Source organism: Centruroides vittatus, unplaced genomic scaffold (genome assembly GCF_030686945.1).
Source record: "Centruroides vittatus isolate TY-2023 unplaced genomic scaffold, ASM3068694v2 contig_2066, whole genome shotgun sequence".
NCBI lineage: Eukaryota > Metazoa > Arthropoda > Arachnida > Scorpiones > Buthidae > Centruroides > Centruroides vittatus.
In genome coordinates, this window is record NW_027121280.1 from 78,716 (window position 1) to 92,592 (window position 13,877).

Here is a 13,877-nt window from a genome sequence, read left to right on the forward strand (position 1 = left end):
AACAAACCCAACTTGCTGTCGATTTTGTAAACGTAACAACACTACTTATTACATAAATTAAATTATAAAATCATAAAGGTAGAAAACAAATACTAACAAATATAAAACTCTGACTTTTGATGTATAAAATTCAGTAGTTCCTTTAACACAACTGTAGTTGCAAATTTTAAATATTTATGAGATCAGCATTATTATAAGGCAAAGTTTATACATTGTTTCTTACACAATAATATGAAGAGAATAAATATACAAACAGAAACAAATATACAAACCTAAACAGAATTAATATATTCAAAGTAGATTTAATATACAATGATGATATACTTTTATGTAGAAATTTACCTTGAATTTTATAAATTGTAATTACCTGATATAAATGAATTTTAAAAAATATTAATAATTTTCCTCAATGATCTTGATTTAATTATCAATGAAAGGTTAATGTTACCTTAGGTAGCCAAGATGGCGGCTCGTCTCTAATTCTAGCAAGGAAACAGTGGGACTCACGTTCTAACCTAACCTAACCTATTCTAATAATTTGGTTGCTAATAATTATGGTAATTTATTAGAATAGGTTAAGTTAGGTTAGGTTAGAATGTGCATCCCACTGTTTCCTTGCTGGAATTAGAGACGAGCTGCCATCTTGACTACCTAAGGTAACATTAACCCAATGAAATGTATACTAGCTCTTTACAGTATGAAAATTGTTTGACTGACATTTATTAATGCTTTTAATATTAATGTTAAAAATGTACTAATTATAATTACATCATCCAATGTGACTGAAAATATACAGTACTCACTTGTTTCATTTTCAGATTTCAATAATGAATAATTATGCAAATATTTCTATTATCCACTGCAGATTTTTCAAATTAAAAATTTATGAATGAATGAATCATGATTTATTCATGAAACAAATTCATTATCAACTAAACACAGAAAAATTAGTTTGAGAAAGGCATTAAGCAAATTTCATATTGAACAAAAAATTTTACAAGATTTGAAACACACTTATCTGGAGGCAGTTTTTATTTAAATTAAGCATTTATTTTATTCAAGTATACACAAAAGGATTTTAATGTACGCACTTTAAAGTATATAAATTATGAAAATTGAAAACAATTAGTAAATACAAAAAGTTAATGACTAAAAAAATTAATGGAAATAGAGAATAAAGACTTTAATCATAATTAAGTGAAATAATAATTAATTTTTAAATTACAAAAATAATATTTTAAACTTAATATATCCTATGTAATTTAAGACAAATTAAAAAAAACCTATGGTAATTGAAACATTAACGGTTTCAAAAATTTATTATTTCAATGTTTATCATTGTAAATGAAACATTTCATTAAAGAATTAAAAAAATATTCAATTGAATACAGTTGATTACTGGTTTAAACTATCTGCTTATACTGATTTTGGTATTTGAAATTATTGAATTTTAACCCTATAATGAAACAATATCACAATGAACTTAATCTTGCTTTCAGACTTACCGTAATTAAATATTTGGAAATATTAAATTAAATTTAATATAAATTCTCCTTCGATACAATACCAAAAACATCGAGCACTTCAAAATGTTAAATTGATAATTTAATACAATTTATTACTTACCTGAAAATGTTTTTGAGCATTAGTTTGTTTTTCCCAAGATGACATAGGATTACTTTGATACTTAAAAGGGCCATTAAATGATCTGTGAATTGCTGTCAAATTGTATGAACAAATGGCAGAACCATATATACTGTTTCTATAAAATAAAATAAATATAAAATTAATCTATATATATTATATAATGTGTATTTCCATGATAATTTAACTAATAATATCCCATAATTTTAGATTTTAAACTAAAATGTATAAAAAAGAAATTTATATTATCTTATAAGCAACAGATTTAGAATATAAAGACAAAATATGTTATGACATCACAATTTTTAATTTGCCAAGTTAAACTGCACTTTTCAAATTTATAAAACTATTTCTCATAATTATTTTATTTAAGAAAAACAAATAGTTTTAAAACAAATATAAAATTTAAATATTTCACATACATATATTAAAATTTAAGTGTTTTTTCTATGTATCAATATAAATAGAAATGACCTTTCTTGACATGAAGCTTAGAATGGCTCAGTGTAATTATTGAAAAACATGAACTAAAGCTAAAAAATATTCTTATTTACAATAAAGTTTGAAGTATTCCAAAGATAAAAGAGTACATTATTTTAAACAAAGTATTTTAACATCGTGATCACAAAGTAATCTATATGAAAGATTAAGACTGTTTAAATAAAAATTTAGTTTTATTTTTCCTTATCTATGTTTTGTAGTTTGTCTCTCTATATTAAGGTGACCAATCATCCTCCTTTAGGGAGGACAGTCCTTCTTTTGTAAGTTCTGTGTTCTGTCTGCCCTCGAAAAGTGTCCTCCTACATGTCGTCCTTTTTGATATTTGAAGACTAATCTATAAATCTCCGTATTCGATTGATGCCGAGCCGATCCATTACACACGGTGTGATGTGACATGTTTGTATTTGACACGATGATTCATTGAGGCTCGGTACAGTGCGGTGAGATGCAATTATGAGATGCAGGCGCTCCGCACGGGAGACCTTGAGAGAGAGCGCCGTGCGCAAGTGGCTTTGTTTACTTTTTACCGAAACACGATATGGTACATATGCATGCAATAGAGATTATTATAGTGTATTACTGTTGCAATGAATAAAATGTTTCTTTTATTCACGATATTTTTTCCTTCAATTTATTTATGTCCTCCTTTTCATTGTAAAAAAGTTGGTCACCTTATCTATATTTATTAACCAGTATTTTTAAAGAATTTATTTATATTTGAATGTTCTTAACAATTTATAGAAATACTTTTGTTAACAATCATATCACATGTAAGTAAGTTGCATCATAATAGAATACAATACCTTATGTTTCTGAAACAATGCATTATTCCTAATTGACATTGATATTTATTATATTCTCCATAATAAAATAGAAACAATGCAAGAAGTTTAATTTATATATTGCTTAACATAAAATTATTCTGATTTCAATAACTATTTTAATTTAACTAAAACTTTTCACTTTATCTGAACCGTTTAATTTTGTTGAAATTCTTTGTTCTTTAATTCATATTACTTTGTAATTTAAATAATTCAGAATTATTTTGTTGCACACTACCACATTTTAAATTTGAACTACCATATTTATTTTCAGTTTTGTAGCAATTTTGTTCCATTTGTTAAAAATCTGAGGAAGTTTAAGCTGTTTCAAGCCAAAAACATTTGCTTGTGAATTTAAATATTTATTAAAAACTTAGTAAATCTGCACAGATGGCATTTCTTCGTCAAAACAATTATATTTTGATGTGACTAGATTATTTTATACAGAGTATTAAGTATCTTCTTGGAAAGTTTCTGACAGACAAGTAAAGCACTTTTATTTTGCTGTTAATTGTTTGTTTGCAATAATAAATGTTAACATTATCATGCACGTATTTTAGCAATGATTACAACTAACTTTCTGGGAATACAATGCAAATAAACAGAAATCAACTGAAAATTAAAAATGTATATTAATCTATAACATAAGTTGATAAAAACACTAAATTACCTCCATGTACTCAAAATATATTACATATTGAATTCACCTATCAAAACTAAATTATGCAATAAAATATTTAATCTATTTTTTCATTATATTCTAAATCATGACTCTTAAAAGGTACAATTTACAAAATGTTTTTAAAAGCAATAATTATGCAAAAAACATGTAATTAAATGATTCTGCAATATCCAGTATAAATAAAAAAGCAAACTACGAAATTGCAAAGACATTGGAAAGCGATAACACATTAAATTTTCATTTAAGCAACATTGAGCTTTCATATAAATTATTCATTCTAAATCATGTTAAAATGCTGCACTCAGAATAAAGAATGTCCACTTTTTGTCTTTCAAGTGGCTGTAATTCTTTCAAAACTGTATTTATATAGGATATTACAGACATATATACAAATAGTACATATTTCCTACATATACAAAAGTTGCAACATGAATTTAAAAAATTTCGATCATTTTAACGAAAATAAAAATAATAATTAAATTGTAAATCATTATGAATAATAATGTTAATTGTTTATATTTTAAAAATCTTAATTCAAAATATTTGATTTACATACTCATTTGTTGAAAATGTCGCATAGATCATTTGTTCTCTTTCTAAATAGTAAACACTCTGTATTTCATTGTAATAAAATGGATATTGTCCAGGAACAGAACAATTAAGACGTGCTTTAAGGAATGTGGTCCAATTATCTTTCAAAATAAACTGTCCTCCTTGATCATTTTTACATATCCTTGCAATTCTAGAATAAATGGTCTGAAAAAAATATTTAATAAGTTTAGAAAAGCTTCAGATATGATTTAAATACTCTAAATGCTATATAAATATAAAGTGGTCTGTAAAAATGCCAAAAACTGCAAATTTAAAATAAATCTTTAGAGTTTATTAATATCATATTGAAGATAAATCAGACCCATGCCAAGATATACTTTAACCTTAAATGGAGCAGTCCATCCTTCCTGACAGTTCGTCAGGAGGTTGGTACTCCAACTTTATTCACGACCTTGCTTCGCATCTTGCTTTGCAACGGTTTAAATACATACATGCGGATGTAGCCGCTATATTATTATCCCAACATTGTTATCTAATTTATAATTTATTTGTATCCGGATAATGTTTATGAGTTCGAAAGTTCACTCATGTTAGAATGTTCGTTAGTTATTGAGTAGTGACAGTTTGTCTTTTCCTTGTCTAAGCTCCTATGAACTCCCCTAACACTTTGTGCACAATACTCACTTCGGTATTAAGAGGATTCTTATGTCTTATTGTGTTGTTCTATGGTATTAGTGTGTATTTTTTCTTCCTCCCCGTTGTGTTTTATTGCTGTTTTCCTGTCCTCCGTTTCGTTGTATTCTATCCTTTCCCATCGTGCTATTCTGTCGTTCCCATTGACATATTCTGTCGCATGTTCCCGATACTTACTTTGGTGAGGATAGGGGTTTCCCGTCTTTATCGTTGTGTACTATCATAGTATTCTGTGATTATTCCTCCTAGTTGTTGTGTTATATCTTTCTGCTGATGTTGTATTCTATCATGGAGTTTTATTGGTATTTTCCCTTCGTTGTTAATCTTGTAAATGTGTTTGCAGTTAGTGCTTCATATGAAACCATTTCTTGTTTCAGTGCGTTTTCTCAGAACGCACTGATTGAGTTCTTACATGTATTCCATTATATATTAGTTATCGGTTATTATGGTTATAGAAACAATAATAATATTAATTGCTTTATAATACAGTGTAGGGTGTATCACTATAATCTATGGTCGGCTACGAAAGTTTATTTCACAAACTATTCTAATAGTTGATAGGAATATGTTAGATAAGGCACCTATGTGGTGCAGGTGGTTTTGATGATTTAATTTACTTAAGTGAGCAGTAGATATACTATTTTAGTGTTAAAATATGATTTTTAATGCTAAAGACAGTTTATTTATGCTTAGGGATCAACTATATCTTCAGCAACAAATAATGGTGGATTTTATTTAGTACAAATTCACATTGAATATTCCTATGGTAAATATGAAAAATTTATGGTTAATGTTACCTTAGGCAGACAAGATGGCGGCTCATCTCTAGTTCCAGCAAGGAAACAGTGGGATGCACGTTCTAACCTAACCTAACCTATTCTAATAATTTGGTTACTAATAATTATGCTAATTTATTAGAATAGGTTAGGTTACGTTAGGTTAGAACGTGCGTCCCACTGTTTCCTTGCTGGAATTAGAGACGAGCCGCCATCTTGGCTACCTAAAGTAACATTAACCACAAATGAACTAGTAGACTTGAAAATTTATATGAAGACAAAAATAAATAGAGGAAGTAACAATTTCTTCAGAATAAAACCCTGAAAATTTTTAAACTTTTACATTGTGTTAACAAATTATAATCCTAAATTTGGAAAAACCTTTTGAACATGTTTTATATATTTCTTAATATAAGACCCAAATCAACAAATGTTTATATAGTTTCCAAAATAATTGTTTAATATAACCTTAAAATAATTAGAAATAAAAAAGCAATAAAATGACATTTATTCTGAAATAAAGTTAAATGGACTTTATTAGATATAACAAAAAGTATTAAAACTTTGTTTTTAATAAAAGTAATGTTACTAATCAAATTATACTTTTTTAATCATCCAACAGAATAATCTATTTTTCAATATAAGGTTAAAAGTTTTTTAAAAAAGAAAGATATATCACCGAAAAACAGTTGGTCTGTAATTAATGGGTTAACTATCTGAAGACCAAATCCAATTCTGTATAAAAAAAATATTATTGAAATAATCTCAAAAATAATCCATCTACTAGATTCTCTATCCTCTTGTCAGGATTTTATCAGCATGGAAAAGTCCGGTGGTCATTTTTTAAAAAAATATTCCCACAAGACATTCTATATATTATTCTTGTTATTTTTTATAAATGAAAATAAAAACTTGATGCCTGCAATAGTTAATACAAAAGTAAATAGATTTAAAAATTTTAATTAATTAATTTTATCTACGTTGTTCATGTCTACTGTATAATCATGTAAGATTGCGGAATATGTTATCAATGCAACAGTTCTTCCATATATGCAATGGTCTGGAAGAAAAACCAGGGATAATTAACAAATTTTTCAGTAGAAATTGAAGTCATTAATAAATTTAAAATTTAATTAATTAATTTTAGAAAAGTCTGAAAAAATAATTTAGAAAAGAATTTGATCTCTCAATAAAATCTTTATTTAAAGAATTTGTATCAAGTTCTTTAAATAAAAGCAACTCTTTTAATAGTTTACATAATTAAATATAAATATTCTTTCAATTTTACTACTTTATCAAAACAATCAATTACTTTTTTAAAATATATATTTTCTGTAAATAATAATTATTTATATTTCTATCTAATTTTATTTAATACTGTTTGTATATCTTTACTATGAAAAACTTTTATGTAATGCATGTCATTATTTAATTATTACTGCTCTTAAATCAAATTCAAAATGGATACATAAATTAATATTAGACTAGTAAATTGCATCCTGAATATTAAAAAAATGGGAGGGTTTTTCAAGTTTCTTCCATTTGACTTCGAAGTTTATTCCAGTGTCTTTTTTACGACAATAAAAAGTAATATTACTACTGTTCAAAGTAATGTTACTACTGTTTTATTAAACACTTCAAGATAGACCACCTGTAGTCAAAGCAGCTAAGATACATCTGTTCTAAGGACTAGGATCAAGTTAGATTGAATCCTTATGAATTTTTCACAGATAGTTTGTTACAGATATACCAATCTTGTCATTTGTAATCAGATCCTTTTATAGGCCTGGCCTAACTGATAACGGTTTTGTTAAAAATCTAGCAACGTGAGTCAAGTAACTTTCCTGGCTGTTATGAGTTTTTATTTTTAAAAAAATTTTTTATATTTTTAATTACTATAAAATGGCAAAAAGCTTAATTTTGAGGGTAGTGGTGAGTTTCTCTCAAGATACATGACCCTCTTCTATCTCCCCACCCTCTCAACCTTTCATTGATCTATTGCACTGAGACAAACTAGAAACTTTGAGACTACGAATTAAATTGAAAAAATATATTTATTTAATAAAAATTTGAAATTTATACAAGAGAATAAATTCTACTGGCAAAAGTTGTACAGCTGCTCTTAGTTGTTAGTAAATTTAGTTATGATTATTTAGAGTTTTGTTCACTAGAAATATATGTTATATTATTGTAATTTCCTATCTACAATCCTCAAATTATGTGTTAAAAACCTTCCAATTTTGATAGTACTGATTATAGGCAGCTGTGTATAATATGCAACAATTTTCCCATATCAAAAATCGTTTTACTTCCTGTTAAGTCAAGAAGGCATCTTGACATAGTAAAACATCTTATTTACTTGTCTGGAGGACTCTGAATACAAAAATGCCGACGAACCAATTCACTTCTATTGGCAAATGGAAAATAGTGATATTTACACGTTCGTCGGTCCTTCAATAAACATCTCCAAGCCGATCTTTGTTAAAAATATGTTTTGAAGTTTAGCTTAAGATGTTTAGCTTAGATTATCAATAATGATTAAATGTCTGACCCTGACACCTCTACCAAAAAGAATGAGTCTTCTTGACAAAACTAATCTTCACTGTTGATAAAAAAAAAAGTTTGTTTCAGTGACGGATGCAGAAAGTTCTTATAAAGGTGTGATTTAATTTTGATACAAAGATTTATTAAATTATTAGTCTTTGGTTATCCTTTTCATGTAAAAGTTTTGTTTAAAAAACCTTAAGATTTATTTATTTTATAATCATAATTATATGTATAATCATATACATCAAAACAATTATTTTTTTACCTTTCCACAATTAATAAATTCTACTGCAGTTTCACGGAAGAAAAAGTAAATGTAATTTTCAATCTCATAAGATGCAACAAAATGAGGTTCTGTAATAATGAAACATTTTAAATTAATATATATTATTATTAATTTCAATTAAAAAGACTAACACAATATAAAAATTACAATATACTAATTTTAAAATACGTAGAGTAAAAAATTAATTTATAATTAATCGTTATTATAATAATTTTTTAAATCTTAAAAGATGATTATTTTGTACTGAATTTCCCATTTACACAAAAACTTTCTTTGTTATTCTTATATACTGATATGTATAAATGTAAGAATTGGTATCTCAGTACAGAGATACCAGCAATTAGGCTACATTACTATTACTATACCAAATTACCAATGGAATATAATACTCAGATTTCTTTAAACTCTACCAATTGTACAAATATGCCCAGGATTCATTAATGAAATTTCTACTAATTGTCTTCTGTCTTTCCTCTCTTTCCATCTTAAAATTTACAATTTGCTTACTCAGCAAAACTGAAATAGTAAGGTCAGTGATAAAGGAAATAAGTGAAATGCAATAAAGAGAATAGGAGTAGAAAACTGGCATTATGAATGACAAGAGAACTATAAGTTTTTCACTTAGCTACAAAAATCAATAACTAAAATTAATTCTAAAAATTGATATTTTTCCAGATGTTTTTCTTCATTAGCTGAATAAACCGTTTAAATCTGTCATAAGCAACCGCGGCATGCGAGATCTTAATAAGCGGCTCCGAACTTAGGCAACGTAATTTTACTTTCCTGTTTTTTGTTTTGTGCCATTCCTTGACGTTAAACTGACCAATAACGTTCAGACTAAACTTGACGGGTGCAAAGATGAAGATAAACTGTATATTACTAGTTTGCATATCATTAACATATATTATTTTAGTACTTATTGTACTAGCAGTTATGGAGGATGTTGGTATTCCTCAGGCTTAAAACTTGCAACTCCGTAAGAAAAAATGTAGGCCACAGTCAGAAGCCAACGAAGTTTCCTTGTGCCTGCAGGCAGTAAAAGTTTCTCGACACGGGCTTAAATGTTAACTAAACTTCGTTAGTCTACGGATTTAGCGAACTATTGAAAACATTCATTCATGACATTCTGCGTCATTTAAATTAAATTCACTTTTTCCTTTAGCATACAAAAAGTATGTACATAGTAGAAACTATTATCCAAACTTAAGGAAACCAGGGATCATTTGAATAATCCAGAAACCCATTTGTTGTTGCATATAACATCAAACACTGTGCATTTAAAGTTTCATTGACAATAAATAATATAATGTGATTACTGTAATTAAATATAAATTAATTTAATCAAAATCAAACGTAACCTACTTATTGACCTAGTTTCGTGGCGCTACAATCGACAGATGGCAGCGATTTCTAGTTACACGGAGAGTTTTCTTTGTATGCTATATTCTGTGGTATGTACCGTACAGTACAACGTTACAACGTTACACGTTCTCTTATTATTTATTTTATTTTTATTTTTCTGATAATAGTTTCGGGTAATCGAGTTTCCACTGTATATGCCTATACAATCAAATGAAATATGACTTATATTATGATAAATATAAATACCATTTAACCATTTTGGATCATACTGAACGGTTCGTAAAATTGGTCCTTTGCCCATAATGCGATAAATGGCGTGATCTTGAGCAGAAAAATCGACGGCAGAAGCGATGTAATAATCTCCTTGAACAGTCATTAACGCAGTGCTATTATGATGAGGACTGTAAGGACATTTCGCGACGCCAGACACCCATTCTATTACGGTATTTAAAGAGTTAATCTGTAAACAAGTAAATTAAACGAATAAAACGTCGTCTCTGTTTATAACCGAAATTTTATTTATGTATTTCTACTTCATATTTTATGTGTACGTACATATTTATTTATTTATTAAAATAACTTACGTCTCTCCACGAGCATTTCGGTGAAAAAGCGTTAGTTCCACACGTAAATATTTTCCCATTATAAGACGTTAAAACTCTAATAAAATTTTTACAATCTTCCTGTAATTGAAATAAGAGACATTTTATGATTTAGTTTAATTTCTCTACATTAAAATGTATTCTATTTTTAAAATGTTTATCTACACAATTTTTAAAAAAATATTATTAACAGGGACGAAGATATGAGTTTTAAAGAAAGTTTTCACTGTTCTTTTGAAACAGAAAAAATTTTACTAACCTTCGTTTGACCTTTCTGTATGCACATTAAAATTGTATTTTCAGGCGAGGGCCAATAAGTTTCTTCCAATTTTTCTAACGTTTCCAATGTAAGTCGAAATAAATTGTCCCTAAAACAATATACATTATATTAGTTATAATTACCAGGCTACAAATAAAAATAATAACTATAGGTTTTTCTAAATGTATCGAATCGCGTGTTACAAAATAGCTTGAATCCAACGAAATGGTACAAATTAAGCATTTTCCCTAAATATTAGCGAGGTTGAGGCCGAAAGTCAGTGGAATCGTGCTCGACGTTCCAAACGCCATTATCAAACTTCTAGGCTTACAGGAAAGCAGCGCTGAACGTCCGACGTACACGTTTTCGCTCTTAAAACTTCGGCCTCAACCTCGCTATTGAAACAGAGAAACGGAAAACACTTCTAAACGTATCTTATTTAATAGATAACATTTATTTTTCTTACACTTATATTATATAAAGCTTATCATAGTGAAATTTATCTTTGGTTGTGAAGTTTCTGAATGTCGTTCGTCATCAACCACGCGATACTGGATACATCCTTTTATTTTTCATACAGAAATTAGGTGCGGTTTTCATCACATTACACAACACACAACGCGACGTAAGTCAATTTCTTAAAAGTGACATTGGAGGAGCAATGATGCTGTACGTCATCGATGCGAGAATTGTCGATTTGATAGAACTTGACGAAAAAATTTTTCCTAGTTAGCAGAAGTTTACTGTGTTTTCATTTGATTGGTTGTCTCGCATTAGCAATTACGTATCGAAATTTATTATACAGTATTATTTTTATCGTTAATAATAAAAATTGCGATACGAGTGTTCACATTTAGAACCAACGCAGAAACATTCTGGGAATTCCGATTGGTCTGGATTTCTACCGTTTCCTGGACGTTCGCTTTTGAAACGCTAAATCGAGTTAATCTGGTGTCTTTAGTAAATGTAAATTCGGAAACGAAAATTCGACGTGAAATTTGGTTTTTTCTTTCCAAATCAGTTAGTCTTTCCGGAAATTATTCTAATTTTAAACTCTTCCGAGTATAAAATTAATTTGGATTTGTGATGAAAACTAAATTTTATACATTATTTCATTATAATATGAACCCCTTACTGTAATAATTTTATTTGGTATTCATCAGATTCTAATAAACCGCAAATCAAATCATATTAAGCAATTAGACGAAGAAAATTATGCATTGTTTAAATCACTCAGCGTTTTGAAATTATTTCCTATTATATATTTTAAAAACGTGATTTTTTAATGATAAACTAGAAAATTCCATCTGTTAAATATTCATTTATAAAACAATAACACAGACTTTAAGAGCTAATAACTTTTATAATAATAATTAAATATTTTCAAATTACAAGATAACTTACAAGGATAAACGGCGCTCCTTTTAATTTTGTATAGAATTTTATAGAAATTTAAAATTAAAATTTACATTTTAGATTTTTAGAACACTTCAGAATGCAGATTACTTTGTTGCATTTAAATATTTAAATAATATATTTCACTTCATTTCATTTACAACAGAACAAGCTAAGCATTTTTATATAAATGCTAGTTTAAAACTTTTCAAATAATGTTTTTTCTTCTCTTTTTATACATCTACTTATATTTACTGTATTTCTATTGTGCCCAAAATCATTTTCTCTGGTAAGCAAGAAGCATGCTTAGGATATTAAATTTCATAAACCAGTTGTATGTCTGATCATTACGAGCGAAAATGAAACACTGAAACACTAAATAGAAATCTTTCTTTATACACTACATTCTGAATAAACACTATTGTCTTTTAAAAGGTTTCCTTGCTATCTTCCTGTAGTAATAGACACCTTAATATTGTTTCGGTTTCTTGAACGAGATAAAACAACATAGAGTTGATCAATTTTACTCTTATGCTTTCCCTTAGGCTCTTTTTTTTTTACAAAATAGCGAGTCTTTTTAATTCCACGTTGATAAAACAAAGATGAATTGTATGTACAGCACGTTAGATAAGAGATAATACTTTCAAAATAACGGGCTCGTTAGATCATGACGTGGTCACTATGGAAAGATTTTACCATTTGCCGAAATATTTAAACATTCAACTTAAGGGAAATTCCCTCGTCAAGCATGAACTAAATGAGTCACTGCAAGGTAAGTACGATCACCGATCCGAAATCGATAAAACGTTTGTTCTATAGCTAATATTTCTGTAAAATAAATAGTCTATACTTTCCGTCAGAACATAAAACAAATAAATATAACCAAAATTTCATCTGGATTGGTCAAAAATTGCAGGAGTTATAAGGAATTCACACATACACAGAGATGGCGGCTTTTATATTATTAAAAACGTATAAGAGTGGATAAAACCACTGAACATTGATAGTTGGTAGTGGATTCTCACCTGACCAACGTGGAGTTTACCGGATTTCCTTCACCTGTCGAACATCTAAATCTAAATAGGGACCATTTTCACAAAGAAAGCCCTCCCGGGAAATACTCGGAAGATCGTTCGTGTGTTGTGTTGCCTTATTCCATCAAATCCAATCCAATCTTTTAATGTAGAAGAGAAAGATTTGTTTTGCGCACTATTAACTTCTAAAAGACTCTATTCGAATCGATTTAAAAATGACAAAAATATATTTTTCTCATATCTTTAAGAAATTCCAAGGAATTAAAAGTTATAGTCGTTCCCAGAATAAGAATGGAACCAATGTTCATTAATCTATGCCAAGGAAAATCAGTTTTATGTTCATTACGAAGTAGAACATTAAACTGTTATAATATATTCGAAATTCTCGACAAGTTTGCAAAAAATTTAAAATTATAAAAATACAAAAAAACTCATACGACTTCATATGACACGGTGTTCGAATTTTCGAAGTTTTTAGGAACAAAATAAAATATTACAATTTTATTGTTTACTCCGAAGTTTCGTTGCTTAGCTACGGCAGAGGAGTGATATCATGGCCGTATTTAAATATTTATCATTAGGGGCGTGGAGGCTGATATCTATAGCTGATACCTGATATGGCCGATACCGACAGTTCATTCAAAAAGCTAGTCAAGAAGGCTGGCTCTCATGCTTCCCAATCTCCCCACTCATCGTTATATATATATATATATATATATTAAC

The 13,877-nt window shown here is 28.1% G+C and overlaps 1 protein-coding gene across 1 annotated transcript in view; it reads right to left on the bottom strand.

Annotated features, from left to right (window-relative positions):
• Positions 1 to 13,877, bottom strand: part of LOC136970621 (semaphorin-5A-like) — a 47,999-nt gene that overhangs the window by 19,668 nt on the left and 14,454 nt on the right. Inside the window, exons 4-9 of the mRNA XM_067265067.1 lie at positions 10,726 to 10,834; positions 10,449 to 10,547; positions 10,111 to 10,324; positions 8,482 to 8,570; positions 4,205 to 4,404; positions 1,627 to 1,762 (exon numbers count right to left, since the gene is read on the bottom strand). Of these exons, the coding sequence (XP_067121168.1) occupies positions 1,627 to 1,762; positions 4,205 to 4,404; positions 8,482 to 8,570; positions 10,111 to 10,324; positions 10,449 to 10,547; positions 10,726 to 10,834 (847 nt within the window). The remainder of the gene's footprint in view (positions 1 to 1,626; positions 1,763 to 4,204; positions 4,405 to 8,481; positions 8,571 to 10,110; positions 10,325 to 10,448; positions 10,548 to 10,725; positions 10,835 to 13,877) is intronic.